Source organism: Oncorhynchus kisutch, linkage group LG22 (assembly GCF_002021735.2).
Source record: "Oncorhynchus kisutch isolate 150728-3 linkage group LG22, Okis_V2, whole genome shotgun sequence".
Lineage (NCBI taxonomy): Eukaryota > Metazoa > Chordata > Actinopteri > Salmoniformes > Salmonidae > Oncorhynchus > Oncorhynchus kisutch.
The window spans coordinates 8,113,620-8,139,814 of NC_034195.2; the positions used below are offsets into that span (position 1 = coordinate 8,113,620).

General features: G+C 42.4%; 1 protein-coding gene across 14 annotated transcripts in view; it reads right to left on the reverse strand.

The window, feature by feature from the left end:
• ap3b2 (adaptor related protein complex 3 subunit beta 2) overlaps positions 1–26,195 on the reverse strand; it is a 100,919-nt gene that overhangs the window by 51,012 nt on the left and 23,712 nt on the right. For 4 of the 14 annotated variants that reach the window (XM_031801516.1, XM_031801511.1, XM_031801512.1 and 1 more), the window contains exon 1: positions 23,665–24,564. The exons of 5 other annotated variants lie outside the window; for them this stretch is intronic. In XM_031801516.1, coding sequence (XP_031657376.1) covers positions 23,665–23,924 — 260 coding nt within the window. In that variant the 5' untranslated portion in view covers positions 23,925–24,564. Of the gene's footprint in view, positions 1–23,664; positions 24,591–26,195 lie in introns of those variants that run through there. 5 more of the 14 variants (XM_031801520.1, XM_031801515.1, XM_031801517.1 and 2 more) reach the window with 2 other exon arrangements.

Here is a 26,195-nt window from a genome sequence, read left to right on the forward strand (position 1 = left end):
ACGATGGCACATGTCGCAAAAATGCTCCTGCTCCCGTACACACACATGTGCACATGCATACAGACACACACACACACACACACACACACACACACACACACACACACACACACACACACACACACACACACACACACACACACACACACACACACACACACGCACACACACACACACACACAGCCCTCCTGGAGCCTGTTATTCACACTTGGCTGAGGAGATGTCCAAACAGGCCCTGAGAGAGACAGTCCAACACCACAGCACAACACTCTATAGTTTGTGTGAAAGATAAAACACACACGGTGTTTCTATGGCAACAGTCATTTGTTTCTTTAGCACAGGTGATCAATGGAGTCGTTAGTAAGATCCCCCCCAGCTAACTAATTTCACATAAGAGATAGGACATGCAGGCAGAGTGTGAATTATACTGTGACATTTGGGGGTGTACATTTTTTTAATGGGAATTCCTATTTGGCGTTTTTATGGGCCTAATAGTAAAAGACATGTATTTTAACAGTACACATGTAGTGCAATTTAATGTGGAGGTAACACAAGCAGTCATGATGTTCTCATCGGATTGTTAAACAAATCTCTTTAAAAAAAAAGCAGGCTACCTGTGCACAATCGTCCACTCCAAAAGAATTCCAGCATCTAAACAGTGCACTGTGCACCTGCCATTTGATGGGAAAGAGACATCTGTTACAAAACACCAAAACGTGTAATGACATTCGACAATTGCCATTAGACCTACAGTCTGAATTCATTTGATGCGTCTTGCTGACAAATGTACCTTTTTTTTGTCAAAAGAAAAGTCGGGACACCTGAAAAGGGGCTGAGATACGGGATTCAAGTACAGCTGTGTCTGTCCCGAGCTCATCCATGCAGAAAACTGTGAGGGCCCAGTTGAAACAATGTTGCAAGTTCGCTAGCGAAAGCTCAACCCACTGGGCACACGCTGGTTGAATCAACATTGTTTCCACGTCATTTCAATGAAATGACGTTGAACCAACGTGGAATAGACATTGAATTGATGTCTGTGCCCAGTGGGAGGGAGAAAAAGATAGAGATAAAAAGGCAGACAGGAGATGAATGCGATTGAAAGAACCTAAAACCAACTGTGTCACTGGTTTAAACCATGTCAGAGATGTGGGGGGTGTTCGTTTAATTTGGAATAAGCTTTTATTTTAATATTTGACACTGTAGCATAACAGTACACAATGGCAGCCAGTTGCCTGTATGTTACCGTTAATGAAGGTGCTGTATGTTACTGTACAGTATTTCACGGTATCCAATACTGTTACTGGAACTGATTTATTGTACCAATAATGCTACTGTAGCCATTTTACGTTAACATATACTCTTACCGTAATCTTTGGTATTGCTGTTTTAAGGTAACGTACAGGCAACCGGAACATCACTCTTACTAACGGTACAACAAATGTAGCCTCTTACAAGGCATGCCTATTAACATGTTAATGAGACACAAACAACAATATCATGCACCAACTAGTGGTCAAAACGTTTTTGGCACTCCAAAAATACGGTAGGGTAGGGTACTGTATTCTGTCAAGTAGAATTACAATACCATTTGAAATAAAGCAAATATTTACAGTAATGTACTGTTAAACTAAAGTTAATTTGGAATTGATGGTATCATTTAACAGTTATGCCTAAAATCATCCAGAGTGCATTGCGATTTACATCAATTTACTGTAAATGCTTGTCATTGTTCATTCTATGTGTTTGTAGGCAGTCCCCTGCCCCTGTAATATGTTTGGTGGTACTGTACCTTCCTTTCTAACTGAAAGCAATACCTCATTATTAGAAAGATGGGAGGAGTCCATAACCTGTGGGTTCAGTGCTAGGATCCATTCACTTAATCTATACATGCTGTACTGTAGTAGTACCTTCTCAATATCACACTTACACTCCTATGTGGTAAAAGCTTACAACGATACACCCATGCATAAAGACACTTGAATTCTATCCAAAAAGAGGATGATATCACATTGATACATTTATATTCAGTCCGGGCCAGCCTGAAATGGTTCTGTAAAATTCCTTAATATGTAGCTATTTGATCTGTTCCGTCTTAATGTGTTCATGGGCCATTTGGGGAGCAAAGACACAAAGACCTTGGTTCCATCCCAAATCACAGCCTATTCCCTATGCAATACTTTTGACCAGAGCCCTATGGGCCCTGGTCAAATGTAGAGCACTAAATAGGGACTATGGTGCCATTTGGGACACATATTTCTCTAAATAGCAGCCCCATTTGCTGAGAGCCTGCTGAATGTGAAAGGAGATGGGTTTTTCATTGGGCCAGGGTGAGGGAGATTTGTTCATCTGTCATCCATGCGAGTGGCAATGGGGACAGACTAGCTGCAACACGTGTGGGCTTAGAATCATGCTGAGGGGATCTGAGGTGATATTTTCTCTTCCCCCTCACCTCCCTACACACACGCACACACAATATCTTCCAAATTGATTTTATTATATGCTACACAGAGATTCTCTACAAATCCTATGAGAATAGGAACAATTGATCATTTTTAACCATGGCCTGATTATCTTACCTGTTTGGCAGAAACTCATGAGATTACTTATTCCAGTAAACTAGCCTATGTATAAGTCATCTCGTCCCCCAAGCCGGCACTCACTCTGTTGAACCAATTGAGCCTGGGGACGAGGTCAATGTATAAGCCATTTCTGATCAATACACTACTGCATGCATTCATACAAACAAAACTCTGACCTAATAATACGTAGTCCGTTTGAAAAGCATTCTTCCATTAATATTGCTCAAGGACATACATTTTTTTGCAGTATGAGTTTTAATGTGTATATTAAATCATATGGCTGTTTCTGTTCCTCTGCTAATTATAATAATTACTGGGATGTTTGGATGCAAGTCTTCAACACTCAAGCACATTCAAAGTCAACAGCATTGCAATGCAATGTGGTGTAGCACACTGTTCCAATGTTAGTTAAAGCTGTAACTTTTTGGTTGTCGCCGCTGGGATGACGTAGCACAGGCCTGGGCAATTATTTTACATGGAGGGCCACATTAGAATAGATTTTTGCCATCGTGGGCCAGAATCATATTACAGGATTATACATCATGTGTTTGACTGTGTTAACAGATATATCTACTGTAAATGACATCCAGATATGCTACTTATTTTACTTTTTTAACATGCACAGAAATAAACCACTTCTATGTTATGTTTTCTCCTTTTGGTAGATATTTTCATTATTAAACATGCAATGAATTTTTGTATTTTTTGGTACCATCATCTTTGAAATGCAAGAGAAAGGCCATAATGTATTATTCCCGCCCAGGTACAATTTAGATTTTGCCCACTAGATGGCAGCAGTGTATGTGTACAGTTTTAGACTGATCCAATGAACCATTGCATTTCTGTTCAAAATGTTGTATCAAGACTGCCCAAATGTTCCTAATTGGTTGATTAATAACTTTCCATGTTCAAATTCGTGCACTCTCCTCAAACAATAGCATGGTATTATTTCACTGTAATAGCTACTGTAAATTGGACAGTGCAGTTAGATTAACAAGAATTGAAGCTTTCTGCCAATATCAGATATGTCTATGTTACAACCTCATGCTAATCACATTAGCCTACGTTAGCTCAACCGTCCTGTGGAAGGGACACCGATCCCGAAGCAGATTTATTAACAGGTATGCACAAAAACACAAGAAAGAGAGAGAGAGCTCAACATTACATTTAAACTAGTCAAGGTGAGGAATGAAGTCTCTGAAGTGCATTGACTAGAGTAGTGAAGTCAGGTATAGTTTCTGACATCGCTATGCACAGAATTGCTGAGAGGTGCGAGTCAGTAAGAGATGATCTGTGCCTTGACTTGTTATATTTCATCACTGAAAATGTCTGTTCACATACATAGGTTGACCCAAACAGTACAAACATCTTCTGAGCATGACCCCTAAACTTTGGAAAGTTTTGTTAATCGAGAGATGCATAGAACCTCATCAGTGACATTGTTTTGAATAGTTCTCCAATCACTACATCAGACTGAAGATCGATAAGCTCAAGTTGCATGTCAGTGGGAGCGTTATCCACATTGAAGGTGAAAGGACAGGAAACCAACAGCATGTCATTTTCCAACACTTTGAAATCCTCAAAACGATGAGAGAAAACTCACCGTTCAAAGCACACAGCAGCGAGGTATACTTCTCCCTCTGGTCATCTGATAGGGAACAGACTAGTAGTGTCCGAAGGTGGGTGAGATTGTTAGATTCTACTTGGCGGTTCAGGAGGAGTAATTTTCCCTTGAAGGCTTTGACAAGGCTGTACATCTGATGTGCAAAAAGGCCCTTCCCTTGTAGTTTGGAATTCAGTTCATTCATGTGGGCCATGATGTCCACAGTGAAGGCAAAATCAGCCAACCATTCTTTATCTTGAGGTTGAGGGAATTCCACATATTTTCCTTTAATTTGCAAAAATTCAGCAAATCTCAGGTCCCACACTTTTTACTTCAGGTCCCACACCTTTTAAGCACCTTTCCCAAACTCAGCCATCTCATGTTTGTGTGGTAGGGGAGATCTGCATGACCCAACCCTGTCTCTTCCAACAGTGAGACAAACTGCCTGTGGTTTAAAGATTTTGCTCTTATGAGGTTTACCACTTTAGTGACTGTATCCACAACAAGGCTCATTTTCAGAACACCCTCCTGATGAATAATGCAATGCAGGAAAACAATTTTCTGATCTGGATTCAGCTCAGCTACTTGATCTTGTATCCTTCTCAAAAGGCCAACGTTTTTTCCAGGCCAAGTTTGGGCACCCATCCGTGGTGACACTGGATAACTTTTCAAAACTCAGTCCCAGCTTTGCCACAAACTTATTAACCTCATCCAATACATATTTCCATGTGGTTGTGTGCTTCATTGACTTAATTGAAGCAAGCTCCTATGTAATTTCAAAGTCTGGGGTTATGCCTCATAACATGGAACCCAAACAGAGTGCGCCATCGTGCATACATTTATTTTGTCCCCCTACACCAAACGTGATCACGACACATAGGTTAAAATATCAAAACAAACTCTAAACCAATTACATTATTTTGAGAACAGGTCAAAAAGCATTAAACATTTATGCCAATTTAGCTAGTTAGCTTGCACTTACTAGCTAATCTGTCCTATTTAGCTAGCTTGCTGTTGCTAGCTAATTTGTCCTGGGATATAAACATTGAGTTGTTATTTTACCTGAAATGCACAAGGTCCTCTACTCCGACAATTAATCCACACATAAAACGGTCAACCAAATCGTTTCTAGTCATCTCTCCTTCTTCCAGGCTTTTTCATCTTTGAACTTATTTGGTGATTGGCATCTAGACAGGTGTGTGCCTTTCATAGTATTTGGCTGCATTCTGTAATTTCATGTTGCTTATTTTCTTATCATTACAGGCTAAATTGCAAGAGATGTCCTTTAACGAAAGGGGAGAGGCGCTGGAGCTGGCCTCTTCCCATCTACATGGAGTGATTTTTGACATCATGGAGTACCGGAGAGCTATCCCGGTTTCTCCGGACAACCTCGCTGGTGCACCTGCATGAATTGCAGGGAGACTCCTGCACCTTACAACACACAACTTCTGCCATTTCACCACTGCAGTATTCCATTGATTTATTACCAAGTATGTTTACATCGTTGGATGGCCCTCGCTTCATATTGGTCGCCAAACCCACTGACTCCAGGTCATCTATAAGTCTTTGCTAGGTAAAGCCCCGCCTTATCTCAGCTCACTGGTCACCATAGCAGCACCCACCCGTAGCGCGCAGGTATATTTCACTGGTCACCCCCAAAGCCAATTCCTTCCAGTTCTATGCTGCCAATGACTGGAATGAATTGCAAAAATCACTGAAGCTGGAGACTCATATCTACCTCACTAACTTTAAGCACCAGATCACTGCAGAGCAGCTCACAGATCACTGCACCTGTACATAGCCCATCTGTAAATAGCCCATCCACCTACCTCATACTGTTATTTTTGTTGTTGTTGCTCCTTTGTATCTCAGTATCTCTACTTGCACATTCATCTTCTGCACATCTATCACTCCAGTGTTTAATTGCTAAATTGTAAATATTTCGCCACTACGGCCTATTTATTGCCTTACCTCCGTTGCACACACTGTATATAGACTTTTTTCTATTGTGTTATTGACTGTTTGTTTATTCCATGTGTAACTCGGTGATGTTGTTTGTCGCACTGCTTTGCTTTATCTTGTCGAAGTTGTAAATGAGAACTTGTTCTCAACTAGCCTACCTGGTTAGATAAAAAGGTGAAATTCAAAAACATAACAGATTAATACTTTCCACGACTACACTGTACTTTATTCTTCATTTGGATCCCAATTGTGAAAAGTTGAAACTTTAGTTTTCCTTTCTTTTTTGAAATATTTTTATGGGGTAGATCAGCTGTAATATTGCAGATAGATTGTGGCTTCTATCAATGTAATTGTCTGCCTCATTTCCAACCCCCTTTCAGTGCATTCGGAAAGTATTCAGACCCTTTCACATTTTCCACATTTTGTTATGTTACAGCCTTATTCTAAAAATGATTTAATCAATCAAAAAAAGGTTCCTTAAATCTACATAGAAAACCCCATAATGAAAGTGTTTTTATAATTTTTTGCAAATTAAAAAAAACGGATATACCTTATTTACATAAGTATTCAGACCCTTTGCCATGAGACTCGAAATTGAGCTCAGGTGCATCCCGTTTCCATTGATCATCCTTGAGATAGCCACAGCAAGATTCTGCCACCACCATAGAGATGGTGCCAGGTTTCCTCCAGATATGACGCTTGGCATTCAGGCCAAAGAGTTCAATCTTGATGATTTCATCAGAACAGAGAATCTTGTTTCTCATGGTCGGTCTGAGAGTCCTTTTTGTGCCTTTTGTCAAACTCCAAGCGGGCTGTCATGTGCCTTCACTGAGGAATGGCTTCCATCTGGCCACTTTACCACAAAGGCCTGATTGGTGGAGGGCTGCAGAAATGGTTGTCCTTCTGGAAGGGTTCTCCCATCTCCACAGAGGAACTCTGGAGCTCTGTCAGAGTGACCATTGGATTCTTGGACACCTCCTTGACCAAGGCCCTTCTACCCAGATTGCTCAGTTTGGCCGGGTGGCCAGCTCTAGGAAGAGTCTTGGTGGTTCCAAACTTCTTCCATTTAAGAATGATGGAGGCCACTGTGTTCTTGGGGACCTTCAATGCTGCGGACATTTTTTGGTACCCTTACCCAGATCTGTGCCTCGACACAGTCCTGTCTCGCAGCTCTACGGAGAATTAATTTGACTTGGTTTTTGCTCTGACATGCACTGCCAACCTTATATAGACAGGTGTGTGCCTTTCCAAATCATGTCCAATCAATTGAGTTTACCACAGATGGACGCCAATCAAGTTGTAGAAACATCTCAAGGATGATCAGGTGAAAACAGGATGCACCTGAGCTCAATTTCGAGTCCCATAGCAAAGGGTCTGAATATTTATGTAAATACAATATTATAGGTTTTTATTTTCAATACATTTGCAACCTTTTTTCGCTTTGTCATGATTACGTGTTGTGTGTAGATTGATGAGGGGAAAAATATTTTATCCACATTTTAGAATAATGCTGTAATGTAACAAAATATGGAAAAAGTGAAGTGGTCTGAATACTTTCTGAATGCATTGTAATTTTTTGTAAATATACAGTACCAGTCAAAAGTTTGGACACTTTCTTTCTTAATTCTTAATTTTTTACTATTTTCTACATTGTAGAATAATAGTGAAGACATCAAAACTATGAAATAACATTTTTGCAATCATGTAGTAAGCAAAAACATGTTAAACAAATCACAAAATATATTTCAGATTTGAGATTCTTCAATGTAGCCACCCTTTGCCTTGATGACAGCTTTGGCAACTCTTGTCAGCAGTGTGCTGACAAGCTATTAGCTAATGTTAGCTAGCTAATACGAACTATTGGACATGTGGCTTGAAAACAATCAAAAAAGTAATCAAAATATTACTGGCATACATATTTACAAAAAAAGCGATTTCTGCATATTGCACCTTTGATATGAAGCTCACTTCAATAGTTTCCTGTCATACATAAATCAGTGGTTCAGTGGATGATCCTCAATCTATTATTCCAAACGTGATTTTTGAATTGAGAGACTGATAAACTTTGATATACTGTATTTTAAAGGCTTCCAGATATACACAAGTCCAAACAAGTTTAACCTGGAACTGATCAAATGTGCAGCAGTCTTTTGATGAGGAGTGACAAGTATCTCTAATTAAATCATTTAAATCAACTTTGTTCTCATATTCAGTTTGCTTTTCATAATGTTCTGCATCTGATTATTGCAAATGTCAATGTAAATTAGGGCTGTTACTAAACATAGGGTTTTTGTGTGTATAACTGTTTGTTTCTTTACCGTGTGTATCTGTTTGAATGAATGTGAATATTCGTATAGGTGTTTGTACAGTATGTGGTAGTGGACTTGTTTGTGAGAGTGGATGCTTCTGTGTGTGTAGGTCTGGGTCTGCAGCAGCATAGTACATTGACAATGACTATTTCTGATTCATTACTAATTAGCTGTGTGTGTGTGTGTGGTGCGCATGTCACCTAACAGCTGAGGCACATATGTGTTTGGGATCTGTTGTTTTGATACTACTCGCATCATTAGATATGTACAGTGTCTTCAGAAAGTGGATGTATTCATACTCCTTGACTTATTCCACATTTTGTTGTGTTACAGCCTGAATTCAAAATCCCCTCACCCATCTACACACAATACCCCATAATGACAAAGTGAAAACATTTGTTTATTTCTGCAACTTTATTGAAAATGAAATACTGAAATATCTCATTTACATAAGTATTCACACCCCTGAGTCAACACTTTGTAGAAGCACAATTGGTGGGGATTACACCTTTGTGTCATTTTGGGTAAAGTCTGTATCAGTTTTGCACATCTGGATTTGGGGATTTCTCCCATTTTTCTTTGCAGCTTTTCTCAAGCTCTGTTAAATTAGATGGGGAGCGGCGGTGAACAGCAATCTTCAAGTTTTTCCACATATTTTCGATGAGATTCAAGTCTGGGCATTGGCTGGGCTACTTAATGACTTTCACATTCTTGTTCTGAAGCCATTCCAGCATTGCTTTGGCTGTATGCTTGGGGTCATTGCCCTGTTGGAAGGTAAATATTCGTCCCAGTGTAACGGCGTTCTTCGTTTGTTGAGAGAGAGTCGGACCGAAATGCAGCGTGGTGGTTACTCATGTTCTTTAATGAAGAGAAAATGACGATACATGAAATAACTTAATAAATACAAAACAACAAACGGAACGTGAAACCTAATACAGCCTATCTGGTGAAACTACACAGAGACAGGAACAATCACCCACGAAAGACAAAGCGAAACTCAAGCTACCTAAATACGGTTCCAAATCAGAGGCAACGAGAATCACCTGACAGCTGATTGAGAACCGCCTCAGGCAGCCAAGCCTATACAACACCCCTAATCAGCCGCGATCCCAAATACTACAAACCCCAATACGAAATACAACACGTAAACCCCTGTCACACCCTGGCCTGACCAAATATATAACGAAAACACAAAACACTAAGACCAAGGCGTGACAGAACCCCCCCCCCGAAGGTGCGGACTCCCGGACGCACCTCAAAACCAAAGGGAGGGTCCGGGTGGGCGTCTGTCATTGGTGGGGGCTCCGGCTCGGGACGTGGACCCCACTTCATTAATGTCCTCGTTCCTCCCCTTCGCGTCCTGGGATAATCCACCCTCGCCGCCGACCATGGCCTAATAGTCCTCACCCAGAACCCCACAGAACTGAGGAGCAGCTCGTGACTGAGGGGCAGCTCGGGACTGAGGGGCAGCTCGGGACTGAGGGGCAGCTCGGGACTGAGGGGCAGCCCGGAACTGAGGGGCAGCCCGGAACTGAGGGGCAGCCCGGAACAGAGGGGAAGCCCAGTACTGAGAGGAAGCCCAGTACTGAGAGGAAGCCCAGTACTGAGAGGAAGCCCAGTACTGAGATGAAGCTCAGGTAGGTAGTAGGCTCCGGTGGATCCTGGCTGGCTGGCGGATCTGGAAGATTCAAGTTGACTAGCAGATCTGGAAGATTCTGGTTGACTAGCAGATCTGGAAGATTCTGGTTGACAGGCTGATCTGGAAGAATCTGGTTGACTGGCAGATCTAGAAGATCATGGCTGACTGGCGGATCTAGTTGCTCTATGCAAACTGACAGCTCTGACTGCTCCATGCAGGCTGACAGCTCCTTGCAGACTGGCAGATCTTTGCAGACTGACAGCTCTGACTGCTCCATGCAGGCTGACAGCTCCTTGCAGACTGACAGCTCCTTGCAGACTGACAGCTCCCTGCAGACTGGCAGCTCCTTGCAGACTGACAGCTCTGACTGCTCCATGCAGGCTGACAGATCCTTGCAGACTGGCAGCTCCTTGCAGACTGGCAGCTCCTTGCAGACTGGCAGCTCCTTGCAGACTGGCAGCTCCTTGCAGACTGACAGCTCCTTGCAGACTGACAGCTCCTTGCAGACTGGCAGCTCCTTGCAGACTGACAGCTCCTTGCAGACTGACAGCTCTGACTGCTCCATGCAGGCTGACAACTCCTTGCAGACTGACAGCTCCTTGCAGACTGGCAGCTCCTTGCAGACTGGTAGCTCCTTGCAGACTAACAGCTCTGGCTGCTTCATGCAGACTGACAGCTCTGACTGCTCCATGCAGGCTGACAGCACCCTGCAGACTGGCAGCTCCTTGCAGACTGGCAGCTCTTTGCAGACTGACGGCTCTGGCTGCTTCATGCAGACTGACAGCTCTGACTGCTCCATGCAGGCTGACAGCACCCTGCAGACTGGCAGCTCAGGCTGCTTCAAACAGGCAGGAGGCTCCGGCAGCGCTGTAGAGAAGAAAGGCTCTGATAGCGCTAAACAGGCGGGAGACTCCGACAGCGCAGGAGAGGAGGAAAACGCTGGCTGTGCTGAACAGACAGGAGACTCCGGTAGCGCAGGAGAGGAGAAAGGCTCCGACAGCGCTGGAGAGGCGGGAGACTCCGACAGCGCAGGAGGGAAGGAAGGCTCTGGCTGTGCTGAACAGGCGGGAGACTCCGACAGAGCAGGAGAGGCGAGGCGCACTGTAGGCCTGATGCGTGGTGCGGGCACTGGTGATACTGGAGCGAGGACACGCACAGGAAGCCTGGTGCGGGGAGCTGCTACCGGAGGACTGGTGTGTGGAGGTGGCTCTGGATAGACCGGACCGTGAAGGCGCACTGGAGCTCTTGAGCACTGAGCCTGCCCAAGCTTACCTGGCTCGATGCCCACTCTAGCCCGGCAAATACGAAGGGCTGGTATGAACCGTACCGGGCTATGCACCCGCACTGGAGACACCGTGCGCTCACTAGCATAACACGGTGCCTGCCCGGTCTCTTTAGCCCCCCGGTAAGCACAGGGAGTTTGCGCAGGTCTCCTACCTGGCATAGCCATACTCCCTGTAAGCCCCCCCCCAATACATTTTTGGGGCCGACTCTCAGGCTTCCATCCTCGTCGCCGTGCTGCCTCCTCATACCAGCGCCTCTCTGCTTTAGCCGCCTCTAGTTCTTCCTTGGGACGGCGATATTCTCCAGGCTGAGCCCAGGGTCCTTTTCCGTCCAGTTCCTCCTCCCATGTCCGATACTCCAAGTGATGCAGCCTCTCCCACTGCAACTGCTCTTCACGATTAGCAGGGAGAGTTGGCTCAGGTCTGACACCCGACTCAGCCACTCTCCCTCTGAGCCCCCCCCCCCCAATACATTTTTGGGGGTGCTTTTCGGGTTTCCTTGCCAACCGTGTTCCCTCGTATCGTCGACTCTTATCTCCGGCTGCCTCTGCTCTCCTCAGTGCTTCCACCTGTTCCCATGGGAGGCGATCTCTTCCAGCCAGTATCTCCTCCCAAGTGTAACAACCTTTGCCATCCAATACGTCTTCCCATGTCCATTCCTCCTTTCGCTTTTCCTGCGGTCGCTGCCTGTTTCCACGCTGCTCGGTCCGTGTGTGGTGGGTGATTCTGTAAAGGCGTTCTTCGTTTGTTGAGAGAGAGTCGGACCGAAATGCAGCGTGGTGGTTACTCATGTTCTTTAATGAAGAGAAAATGACGATACATGAAATAACTTAATAAATACAAAACAACAAACGGAACGTGGAACCTAATACAGCCTATCTGGTGAAACTACACAGAGACAGGAACAATCACCCACGAAAGACAAAGCGAAACTCAAGCTACCTAAATACGGTTCCCAATCAGAGGCAACGAGAATCACCTGACAGCTGATTGAGAACCGCCTCAGGCAGCCAAGCCTATACAACACCCCTAATCAGCCGCGATCCCAAATACTACAAACCCCAATACGAAATACAACACGTAAACCCCTGTCACACCCTGGCCTGACCAAATATATAACGAAAACACAAAACACTAAGACCAAGGCGTGACACCCAGTCTAAGGTTGATTGCACTCTGAAGCAGGTTTTCATCAAGAATTTGCCTGTATTTGGCTCCATTCATTGTTCCCTCTATCCTTACTAGTCTCCCAGTCCCTGCCACTGAAAAGCATCCTCATAGCATGATGCTGCCAAGCTGTGCCCAGTTTTCTCCAGACATAGGGCTTTGCATTCAGACCAAAGAGTAAAATTTTTTGTCTCATCAGACCACATAATCTTTTGTCTTATGATCTCAGAGTCTTTCACGTGCCTTTTTGAAAATTCCAGGTCGTGCTTGTCATGTGCATTTTTCTCTGGACTAGCTTCTGTCTGGCCACTCTCCCAGAAAGCCCTGACATGCACTTTCAACTGTTGGACTTTATACACGGCGTGTACAAAACGTTAAGAACACATGCTCTTTCCATAACATAGACTGACTAGGTGAATCCCTTATTGATGTCACTTGTTAAATCCACTTGAATCAGTGTAGATGAAGGGGAGGTTAAAGAAGGATTTTTAAGCCTTGAGACAATTGAGACATAGATTGTGAATTTGTGCCATTCACAAAATATTTAAGTGCCTTTGAACAGGGTTTGGCTGTAAGTGCCAGGCGCCCCGGTTTGTGTTAAGCACTGCAACTCTGCTGGGTTTTTCACCCTCAGCAGTTTTCAAGAATGGTCCACCACCCAAAGGATATTCAGTCAACTTGACACAACTGAGGGAAGCATTGGAGTCAACATGAGCCAGTAACTCAATATTAGGAAGGTGTTCTTCATGGTTTGTGCATTGAGTGTATAGCCAGGTGTGTTTCTTTCTAAATCATGTCCAAACAATTGAATTGGCCACAGGCGGACTCCAATACAGTTGTAGTGACATCAAGGATGATCAAAGGAAATTGGATCCACTGGAGCACAATTTGGTGTGTCATAGCAAAGAGGTGTGAATACTTATGTAAATTAGATATTTCTGTTTATAATTTTCAATACATTTGCAAAAAATTCTAAAAACATGTTTTCACTTTGTCATTATGGGGGATTGGGTATAGATGGTTGATAACCGCTTCCCCACTTTAATCAATTTTGAATTCATGGCTGTAACACAACAAAATGTAGAATAAGTCAAGGGGTATGAATACTTTCTAAATATAGTGGGGTCCGAAATTATTGACACCTTTGATAAAAGGTGAGCAAAAATGACTGTATAAAATAAAATAAAATAAAAAAGTGAGCTAAATAGAATGCTAGTGCTCAGTGCTTCACCGAAATGTTGGTTACTTGTAGTTTTTTAAACTACTGTAATTGACCTACGTTGGTTCAATTATTGGAATTCCATTTCTTTTTCTTCTTATTTTTTTAGCTCAAGGAACATTTTGCAGTTTCTCTAGAGATAAATCACATCAAGCTCGAACTGCGCAATGTAGTAGGGAGTTGTTGTTTCCAACAGGCCAGTATTCTCCATAGTTTAGAGCAAAAACGTGGTAATTTAACGAAGATGACCACAATCCATTGCACGCCTACTTGTCCGGTCTGTGTTTTTTTTTACGCCTGCTACGTTAAAAAGAGACAGAGGAATGCGCAATCGAGAGGGATAGAGAGCAGTTGCTTTGTGAGGTATTTCTACCTTAAAATACACGATCTAAGCAATTGATAGTTGGTATTCAGAAGTCATAAAATAATGCCTTATTTACTTTGAAGAACTACTAAAATTGTGATTTTCTCAGACAGCATAAGCAGCAGCTCTATAGAGAGGAGATGATGACTTGGAGTGAAATAATAAAGTCATCAAATAAAACATAATATACACAACAACTGAAATATGTTAACAATTATATGTTAACAATTTATCACGGTTTTCGATTTTGGTTTAGCTATTTTTTTAAACATGAAAATGTACTCTGCATTATGTGGGTTGAATGCTGTAACAACATAAACTATTCATAAAAGTCCCATGATGGTAGTGTCTGCCCATTACTGCTTATCACATCATTTACTCACATTACTTTACTTTAATACAATATTTCAGTTGTTGTGTATTTGAATACTTTATTATTTTAGCCCAAATTCTAATATCATCACTATAAAGCTGCATGCTGCCTATGCTGTCTGACAAAATCACTATTTTAGTTGTTTTTCCAAGTAATTAAGGCATACTTTTATGACGGCTCAATACTAATTATCATCACTTAGATCATGTATTTTCAGGTAGAGATACTTCTTGAAGAAACTGCTATCCCTTTTGATGGTGCATCCTTCTGTCTCTGCTTGAAGCAGGCGTAAAATAGGCGCGACATGGATTATGGTCATTGTAGTTAATTACCATGTTTTCTGCGCTAAACTATGTTGAATATTAGCCTGTTGGAAATTACATCGCACACTTTGGGCTTGATCTGATTTATCTCTAGAGAAACTCTGCAATGTGCGCGTTGAGCTCACAGGGAAAAAGACGGGTAAATTAGTTGTTTAAAAAACATATAGAAAATTGCTCAGCACTAGCCAGCAGAGACCTCACATGAGTATCTGTACAGTTTTTCCCTTGGCAATCCTCTACTGACCAAACCACCCCAAGCCAGTTTCTCTAGAAGACACGTCATAGCACTGAGAAATAACAATACAGTAGCCTCCCCTGAATGTCCCCCACTCCCACCTCTCTTCCAAATGAACGTCTATTGAAATGAGCCAGACTACAACAGGTTAGGCGAGGGAAGCAGACCTGGGTTCAAATACTATTTGAAATCTTTCAAATACGTAGTGTTTGCTTTAGCCAGCCTGGAGTGCCAGATGGGCGGGGTTTGGACTTTTACCGCTATTCTATTGGTTCCATTGTGCCAGACAAACTCAATCAAACCCAGTTCAAGCATTTGAAATACATTCAAATAGTATTTGAGCCCAGGTTTGGAGGGTAGCAAACAGAATTTAAAAAACTGGCTAATTGAAAAGATTCCCCTGGGATTCCGGGCTCTCCATAATTTAAATAGCTATGATATCTCTGCACAAGCCCAGGTTCTCCTGACTAGTTTCCAAGGCAACATAGAATGTGATAAAGTGAAGGGAAGTGATTTCCTGCCTCCGTCGTGTCTTTGTTGCAGCTGCATGCAGAGAAGCAGGCATGAACTGTCTAACTAGGTGTGACACCGCAGTCTTAAGAGATCATTCCCCCAGGTACATTCCTTTGAGGAAGACGGTCGTTCAAATTCACCTATCAATCAAGTCTCTTGATGTCATCTTTTGGGAGGCTGCTTGTTTCAGATCCCAGGTAGTGGCACTATCTCCTGCTATTGTGCCATTGAGCAACATACTTGTAAACAAAATCTTTACTTCAGGGGCACTGTACTATGGACCCTGACCCTGGGTTGCTCCCAAAATGTGGGCTGTCTGTTGGGGTAAAAGCAGCATTTCCATCTCTGCAGATGGACTAATGATTGCTGACTAGAAGCAATATAATCAAAACAGTCATTAAAAGTCCATTAAATAACAGGACAGAGAGCACATCTGGCAAAGTAGACCACCAAATAGACAGCCAAATGGAGAGCAAAATAGCCCTAGTCAGTTGTGGGTAAAATAGCCAAGTGTGGGTGCGAAGACTGAAAAGACCATTCTTTCAACATAGCACCCATCTGCCATTGTCAGGAAAGCTCTTCTATAGGTCGTTATCAATAAAACGTTACAATAAGGTGCAGAGCATTCTATTTGCCTTCTGGGGTGCAAGGAGACCCGCCGCTCCTCTAAAACCATTGCCAACTGCGTGCTATTTCCAAGGGATTGTTAAATAAAAGTTAACTATCACCTCTTGAAGAGCATAGTCACGACTACACATTTCCGATTATTCCATGCAAAGCAATTGCACACATTTAGCTCAATCACCAGAGTTCTAGGCCAACAGCAAGTAGACCTAACTGCATGCTTTTTATGATCAGTAAACATACATTGATCGTGTAATTTCAAATACGTGAGGGAAGATTCATGATATCTCCAAATATTGGCCATCATTAATTGGATATTTGAGTGATATAAAATGGAAGTGAACTATACCTGACAAGTATGAGTGGTTTTGTTTAATTTCCCAGCCTTTGTGGGATCTGCCTGTCAAGCAGCAGAAGGGCGCATTTGCCGATGTAACATTACTGTAGGCTGATAATGTTTACTTTGCAAGCTACGGGTAAAAACGTTGTACAGTTGGCTAGACATAAATTGGTGAGTAGACCTTTTTCTCCAACCAAATGTCGGATTACCTAGCGAAGGTAGCTACCATTATCCCATTTTCAACATTTATTTAAATAATGTTTAAACATGATTGCTGCTGACAGATATGATAGACTACATTGACTGATGCACCATATCAAATTGGCTACCTAGCTAACAACATATCAGGTCAATATGGCTAACAAGATAACTTTCAAGGGATAAAACTAGATCGCCATATTCAAATATTGTTTGATTTGCTTGCTATCTATATTAGGGATGACCATTAGGCCGACTGACAACTTTACCAGGACGATGTCAAGCTCTTTCCAAAAGCCTTATCTCTGATGAAGCAAGCTAAATTACACATTGTTTGCTTTAGGTAGCTAGCTAGCCAAATGGATGTGGTAACACTCACATATCTGAAAATAAATGATGAATTGATGTTTACTGATTGCTGTATAACTCTGACGATGGAGATAATTGTGGAATAGTCTGAAATGTGTTGTTTGACTATGCTCTTCAATAGGTGATGATATTAAAACCAAATAGTTCTAACATTTATTTAACAATCCCTTGAAAACGGCACATAGTTTTCAATGGTTTTAGCAGAGCTGGAGGACTCCTTGCCTCCCAACAACCAAATCAAACGCTAGTTTTATTGATAATGACCTATAGTGTTGAATGTAGCTTGGAGGGTCAGACAGGGAAAACTCTAACTTGGTAGATGATGAAAAACGTCATATCTTTCTACATGGACCATTGTTTTGAGTTGATGTTGAGGCATTTTCTGGTTGACGTTTGATCTTTACATGCAAAGCGTTCAAACATATCAAAGGCTAAATCTATTTCACTACAATCTGTTATATCCTTCGGTCCTTATTTGATTAATTAAAAGATTACACAAAGGTACATAATCAAGTACAGGCAGGATTTCACAACAAAAGCCTGTACAACTTTAGGAGGGTATTATCCATGGGAGATTGCCTTAATTCCATTCAATCAGAAAAAGACAGAACATTTGATGCAGGCAGATAAAGACATCATTAAAATGTGGCTGGGCCTGAGAAGAGGACTAAAGATTCAACAGAGCCAATTTTGCAACATTGAGTTCAGACTGAACTGAAATAGCTTATTCTCTCCTGAGGGTTGATTAGCATTTCTAGCTGAATTATGATTAGGAGGAACCCCTACTTTGGTCTCGGTACACTTCAGTGGAGGCTGTTGAGGGGAGGACGGCTAACAATAATGGCTGGAATGGAGCAAATTGAATGGCATCAAACACACAGAAAATGTGTTTTTTTGTATTTGGTACCATTCCACTAATTCCGTTCCAACCATTACCACTAGCCTGTCCTCCTTAATTAAGGTGCCACCATCCTATTGTGCTACACATTCATGCAGTGGCGACCATTCAGGGCAGGTGGGGCAGAGTTATTTTGGCATTAATACGTGTGACATATCAGTTTGCAAACAATGTCCAAAAAAATAAGCATTGGGTTAATAAAGCCACATACAAACATAGTCTCTTTTTTGCTTTCTTGAGTAAGTGCTTTCTATGGTGGTTGGGCAGCCATCGGAAAATATGGAGCATAGGTGTTGGTAATGTTCTCTAGTTGCACCATGATTAGCTCAGTGTTCTATCACTCGTGGGGACAGTATGTCACCACCAAGTCTAAGGGTAGACCTCGAAAATTCAAGCTCCTTGGATGCTTCCATAGAGTTACATTAGAGGTGCCCATCTAAGAAGGCTTACGGTCATTGGCCACAGATAAAATGACGTCAAATCACATATCTACAGTAGCTTTGATTGGACTGATCATGTCAACATTATACTTTCAAAATCTTAGCTAGCAGTCATCATCATGAATCAAGTTAACAATCTACTGACAAATCCTTTTTAATCCTTGTCATATTAAGATCAATTATAGATCAAACGTATCGGTGCTCATCGGCCATTGGACATAAACATTTCAAAGGAATCAGTGACAGTGGCTAACTGCAAGCATTGCAAAGCAATCACTACTGCTATTCAGTGGAGTGGCTGTGTGGTCCTAAATCTGTGATTAAGTGTCTCTTTTCCAAGTTCAAAATGATAAACATTCAACATTGGCCATGCTGTCAATGAAGCATGATTTGTGCCGTGCTCAAAACAACTGTTAACTCGGAACTGCGAAAACTTGACTTCAGTGAGTTCAAGACAACTTGGAATTTCGGAAAAAAGAGCTCCAACTTGGAAATACATTTTGAACGGTTATCCAACTCAAAATTTTAAGTCGGGAACTCTGGCCTCTTTCTAGAGCTATGACCTGAAGATCAATGACGCCATCATGATTTTGACCCAGACAGGAGACACCGTTGAAAGCACCATAAATCCAGAGAATGCCAGACTTTGATGCCAAAATTTGCCCACGAAGGACCGCTGTGCCACCTTCCTGTTCAAGTGAGCACAGCACAACAAGGTGAGTCCAAAAATGTATTGTATGCTGCTGCATAAATTATGTAATATGCCAGGGAGATATGTATACTGTAGCTAAGAAACTAATACTAAGTGTATGTTGTGTAGTAAGCTGTTAGTAGCCCATGTGACTCACACCAAATAATTTGGTATATTTACCCCTCTTAATTTTGCCTACTGTTCTGACTTGGTGGTGCATGATGCAGCCTACATCTTGTTTAGAGAAATGTAATCATCAAATTTCGTAAGAACTTTCATTGTTTGCTTATATGCCCCATTTATTTATCCTACGGTTCTGACTTGGTGTACAGGGAGAACACCATAACAACAGCCCATGTTCTGAATTCCTTTGCTGTACATTTCAAAAGTGCTAAACAAATAGTTATATTGACTACATCTGTACTAGCTCGCTCATTAATGTCTAAATCGAAATTACGGATTGCCTCTTATCGTCCCTTTATGCCATAGTTTGTACATCTCAATTGCCATTAGAAACCACAGTTGATATGGCTGACTTGCTTAAACAAACATGTTCTCTTACAAGGCAGTAAATGAGGCTGAATTAACTGTTTTGTAGCCAGACAAGGCTCCACTGAAAGCCAGGTGTAGCGGTGGTAAGATGTTGGGACTGCTGTTGGGACAGCTTTATGTAGGCCCTAACAGTTTGTGGGCACCGTTTGTCACCTTTATAGAGCAACTAATGTATTGTTTTGTTGTGTTGTGTAGTGGCTTTTCTGGCATGCATCCCACTTTTTGCCCCCCCAAGATTTACATGCTAAAATCGCCACTGCATTCATGTTCCTCCGTGGCTTCTGTTGGTAGACTGTGCATTATTCAGTTATTTCGAACGGAACACTGGAAGCTTCATAGAGGAGAGCTAAAGGAGGACTACAGTTCCCATAAAGCAATGCACTGAACCATGCTTCCATGTAAAATTAAAATCGGGTAATAACTTAAAGTCAAAGTAAAAATGATTTTAGTGCTAGGTTAACTATCTTGCATTTGTCTCCTTATGAATACAAGTCATAATGTACATGATTGAGCCAAAATGTACATCCTGCATGACCAAAGAAGCCTTTTTGGTGGCCATCTTCAAAACTAACACTTGATTCACTGTCGTTGTCAAATGTTAGTTTAGGAATGCCTTACACTCTCGTTCTCTCCTGCCAGTAAAGAAAGACAGGTGGGTGAGTTGATCCAGAGCTAGTCAGATATCAAGTTCCACAGAGAAGGAACCTTACACCTATACTGGGTTTCACTGTCCTAGGTCTTTGTCTTGCCCGGCAGAGAATAGCTTAATTTACAAACCCAGTACTCAATTATTTAACTTACCGAGGCATTGTAGAGCACTGGTCCAATGTTTGAATTGGTGGTCAGGTTACTGGTGGTCAGTTTATAAGATCAGCCAGAACTTTCTAGCTATTTTGAACTATTTTAGAAGCCTTTCACAAACGCAAAGTAGGGTGCCTATGGCAGTTACTACAAAGTTAGAGTATGTTCATATATGTTTTACTGTGTATAAACCCATGGCAATGGCAGGGTAATTATACTGTATGTTTGTGCTAATGGATACAGTGCCTTCAGAAAGTATTCACACCACTTTACTTTTTCCACATGTTGTTGTGTTACAGCCTGAATTTAAAATAGAGTAAATTGAGATTTTGTGTCACTGGCCTACACACAATACCCCATAATGTCAAAGTGGAATTATGTGAAGACATTTTTACAAATTAATAAAAAATGAGAAGCTGAAATGTCTTGAATCAATGAGTATTCAACCCCTTTGTTATGGCAAGCCTAAATAAGTTCAGGAGTTAACGCTTTGCATGTTTGGGGCAAACCAACACAACACTCTTCATATTTTCAAGCATGGTGGTTGTTGCATCATGTTATGGGTATGCTTGTCATCTGCAAGGACTAGAGTGTTTTTTGTGGATAAAAAGAAATGGAATAGAGCTAAGCACAGGAGGACCTAGAGGAAAACCTGGTTCAGTCTGCTTTCCAAAGACACTGGAAGACAAATTCACCTTTCAGCAGGTCAATTACCTAAAGCACAAGGCCAAATATACACTGGAGTTGCTTACCAAGACAACATTGAATGTTCCAGAGTGGCTTAGTTACAGTTTACACTTAAAATCGGCTTGAAAATCTATAGCAAGACTTGAAAATGGCTGTCTAGCAATAATCCACAACCAACTTGACAGGATTTGAAGATTTTTTAAAATAATAATATGCAAATATTTTACAATCCAGGTGTGCAAAGCTCACAACTGTAATCATTGCCAAAGATGATTCTAACATGTATTGATTCAGACGTGTGAATACTTATGTAAATGAGATATTTCATGGTTTAATGAAAAACTCATGAGGTTCCAGCTGGAGTCCTGATCAGTAGATCAAACAACACAAAAGTGCTGTATGTGAAGTAGTCAGTTTAGCTTCCAGCTAGAACAAGCTCGTACTGTGACAGTCACATCCATAAAACAAAACATAGAAGCGGCCTCTTCTTGCATTCGAAATTCGACTAAAAGGGCTCATGTAATTTACACCACCCACGAATTCACATAAATTGACTAAGAAACTTTGAGAATCTACAATGCCCTCATGCCTCTGCTAAACTATCCATTGGTTCTCAAGAACAGCTACATTTGCTTGAATTCTCTGATGTATTGCTGAGGAGAGACTACTAGTGTTTTTTTTTTTACGACAGCGCAAAAACAGACTGAACCCTTTGAACCCTGTGTACAGCTCAAACCTCTGGGATCAGGAGAGAGGCCTTGAGAACACAAAAACAAAATAAAAAAATACTTCTAGAGCAACTGTTTCATACCCTGTGCTCTTTAAACATTTACTCTCTTACGGCAGCTGAGCTGTACACATGCACACACAAAAACAGAAGCAATTCAGGTGAGAAGCTTTACATTCTGTTGGCGATGGAAACACAGGAGTAAAGAACATAAATTACTAATACGTGTGAGCGCATGTGTCTGAGTAACTCCAGAGCAGCAGGTGCGACCAAGGTTTTTTTCAGGCATTTTCAGCAGTACATAACCTAGCGGTGTGCTTATTTCTGAGGTCCAAACACTAGCCGATGAGTCACGTAAGTACGCGTGGCCTTTTAAAAGACCCCCCCCCCCCACACACACACACTTCTGAAGAATGATGAAGGCTACATAAAGATATCAACAAATTGGGTGTGCGAATTTCCATGTGGAGTTGGTAAACATCAACAAATAGGGCACTGACAGCTGTCAGTGTAGCTAGCTAGCATGCTAACCTTATCTAGTTAGCTGTCTTGCTAACATTATCTAGCTAGCTAATGTTATCTGTTGTTGCATTTATTTTATTTGAACAACACCGTATTCAAAAGATTAACCAGCTGTCTCAATGGCTGGATTTGACATAAGCAATGACTTAAGGAAAGCTACTGGCAACGAATCTGCTATAGAAATACTTCGAAATAATAAGATGACATTCCAGGTTATATGGATAACTGTTGACAGATAGCTGACATGCATTTTTCTACATTGTAATGGACACGGTGCAACCATTGGTAGGTAGGCTGCTGGCATACTTCGGTTGTGGTACAGCAAAGCCAGGTCAGCCCGTGCTCATGTTTCTCACAGGGGAAGTGAAAAGTGAAGCAAAACTTTAGTGGTAAAAACCATTCGTGTTGGGGCAACGGGGGGGGGGGGGGGGGGGTTCAAAATGCTATCATACCAAGTCATTATATTTCTAAAATGGTCACACATTTTTAATACAAACTATCTCAAATTGTTAACATTTTCAAATTATCCAGTAGATTATGTTAATTTTCTGTTTAAAAAAAGTGGGAGTGCAAAACAAGTTTGCGCACCTTATTTTCATTTGCTCCATGGCTCAGGCGGCCAAGTAGATACAAGGCTGTTTGGCTCATCTCAGTCACGAACAGGAATAACTTTGCAGTGGTTTCTGATGAATAAAAATGCCATGCTGGTGGGTGGTAACAATCAAATAAAACCCAGGCCTGTAACGAAACGTAGGCTGATAATAATTTGTATGTCATATCATAGGAAGTCACCGCAGTCACACGCATTGTACAAAGTCGGCAGTTTTGATTTGTTACTTCAAGCTTAAATATATCATACTTTGACTAAAACGATGACTTACTGACTTAAATCGTTGTGCAACATCATGGGTAAGCTCTGGCCATCGTCTTTCAGCTCAAAAAAAGTAGATTTCTACTGGTGTGGGCGTTTAACAGCAGTATTATTAACATAGATTACTGTTTTCACAAGGCCTGGAAGCAACAGGCATATAAGTGTTAAGAGTTTGTGTGTGTACACAAGGTGTTTTCACATCCCAGGTGTGTGTGTGTGTTTATGCTTATCTAATTACTCTGGTCTCTTTCTCATTATGTCTAATTACTGTCGTCTGCATACTCACTCATCAGTAACACACGTACGCAAGCGTTTTCAGGTCTGTTTATGCACATATTTACACGGCACATGTGTCTCATGCTGATGGCACCCTACCGCAAAGGCTGGGTCACAAGGCTGGATAAACTGCCTCCCCCTTCCTCCAGGTGGGCCCGCTCCTCCTGGTCTCCACCTCCGCTGCCAAACCGGATGTGGCGCGGGTCGTTGGGCTCCCCGTTGTACCAGTTATGGTTTCCGCCATCCGGGGTCATCACAGGGCTTTTGGCCTCATCCTGCTGCCCCATCTGGTCCTGCGCCGTTTTCACCATATTCATCGCGTTCACCGGCAACTGGAGGAGCTTTTGCATGGGCGTCATGGCTAGCGTCGTAGAGAAGAAGCCCAATCGCAACCTTATGGACCGAAGAACTCAAAAAAACCTTAGATCGTTTCCATATGGCGTAGCTGTAGATGTGGGGTACTGGAATGAGGATTGGAGAAGGTAGATCCAACAGTGGGTGTCCACTTTCATTCTCCAGAAGCTAATGTGGTGAATACAGTCATCAACAACAAGCCCAAACTATTGGTATCTTCCTTTGAGATGGTCCTACTGAGCTGGAGATAATGACTTATTCACTATGGATATTCCTTTGAAGAGGAAATAATGATGCGTCAGGTCTTGCCTTGGATGAAGCCTTAATGATGACGAGTGCTGACAGCTTCCTCTGACACCATTAAGAAACACAGCCTTACAGTTGCTCTTCTCGTGTGAACCGTACGCTCCGCTATGCTAGGGCTTTCTAAGGGAGTCCAGTGAAGCAACAGTAGACTGCACAGCACAGTGAGTAGCAAGTAGGTGCTGAGGATAGAAGGCGTGGATGGAGTTCCCTCCCTTTATTTTTCCTCCTTCGCTTCCTGTTCTGCTCCTTCTCTTGCTCCTCTCATGGGGAAAGGAGCTCCGTCTGCCTCTCCGAGGGTTTGGCGTCTGGCGCTGATCTCCAGTGTTGCTCTGCACCGATGGCATAGCCCCCTTCTCTCCCTCCTTCCTCCTTCTCCGCCACGTTAGCAGCTACCACCCCTCCCTTCTCCTCTTCACTCCTCCCCCTCTCCCTCTCCATCTCGTGTGTACGCAGGTTTTCCGACGCTCTGCTCCGTTTCATCTCTTGCTCTGCCTTGACTCCAGTGCACTCCTCTCGCCTGAAACTGTATTTGTCTCTCATCGCTTGCTCTCTTCTCCCCACCATCTTTATCTCCATCATGCTTAGTTCCCCTCTTCTTCACCTGATCTTGTTCCCTTCATTCACCACCCCTCCCTGTTTCCTTGCTTGCTTCCTTCTGGTTACATTATCTTTGTCCATGCCCTCTTTTCTCTCCCTTCGTTTTCCTGTTCCCTCGCTCTCTTGCCTTACATGACTCAGCTTTCACAGCAGTGTCGTGGTGATGATGTTGCTCTTTCTCACACGCACACTCCTCCTCGTTCTTCCGATCAACAGTGCCACCTAACAACAGGAATCCTTTCTCTCTTCCTCTCTCTCATTCCTTAATCTCTCTCATTCCTTCCCCTCTTCCTCTCTCATTCCTTTCCCTCTTCCTCTCTCATTCCTTTCCCTCTTCTTCTCTCATTCCTTAATCTCTCTCATTCCTTTCTCTCTTCCTCTCTCATTCCTTTCTCTCTTCCTCTCTCATTCCTTTCTCTCTTCCCCTCTCATTCCTTTCTTTCTTCCTCTTTCATTCCTTTATGCCTCACTTTCTCTCTTTTTCCTTTCTATTATTCCTTTCTCTCTGTCTCTCTCATTCCTCTTTCTCCCGGAGGCTATAATGTAATGGGTTAATTTATAGCCAGAGAGAGACTGTGGGATTGTGGAGGACTGATGGCCATGATGATGGCCCCGTGTGTGTGTGTGTGGGCTGATCGAGGTAAGGGAGTGCCGCACTGAAGCAAGGGAACATTAAATCACATCCTTTACTAAAGGGGCCTAGGTTGCTAGGCAAGGGTACTAAATTACCCCCTTCAGTAAGGGGCTAGGACACAGAGATGTTGCCCATGTTCTGTTCAGTGCTAAGGTACCAGAAAACACAGATTGAGCATCAAAGTCAGGTTTTATTGCTTGTATCTGTACTGAATCTAACACACTAAATTAAACTTGTCAGATGCATAAAACCTCAACAATTCTCCAATTTGCTTTTTCATGGTATGGTATGTCTCTCCTCTCTCTCTCTCTCTGCAGTATTACTGGTACCATCCCCCACCTATCTACTTTCACCATTTCTCACCAGGATGCCTGAAACTGTGACATCACGCTCTAGTGAATTGCACACACACACACACACACACACAGTCAGCCAATGTGGCACATAAACAGTTTCTCCTCACAGCTCGACATCATCTCATCAGTCAGCCCTGCTGCACTCTCTGCTACTCATGCCAAGTAAATTGCCCACCATCCAACAGACAAGGATACTATGACATTTCATCTTCAACTGAATTTGTCCGATACACACTCCTGTTTCAGAGACCGAGAAAGAGACACAGAGATCTAGAAATTATAATTATTAGTTAATCAATTGAATAATAGAGGAATTGTTCAATTATTCATTGACAATTAACACTGAGTGACATTGTTGTAATCAACAGTCAAGTGAACACTGC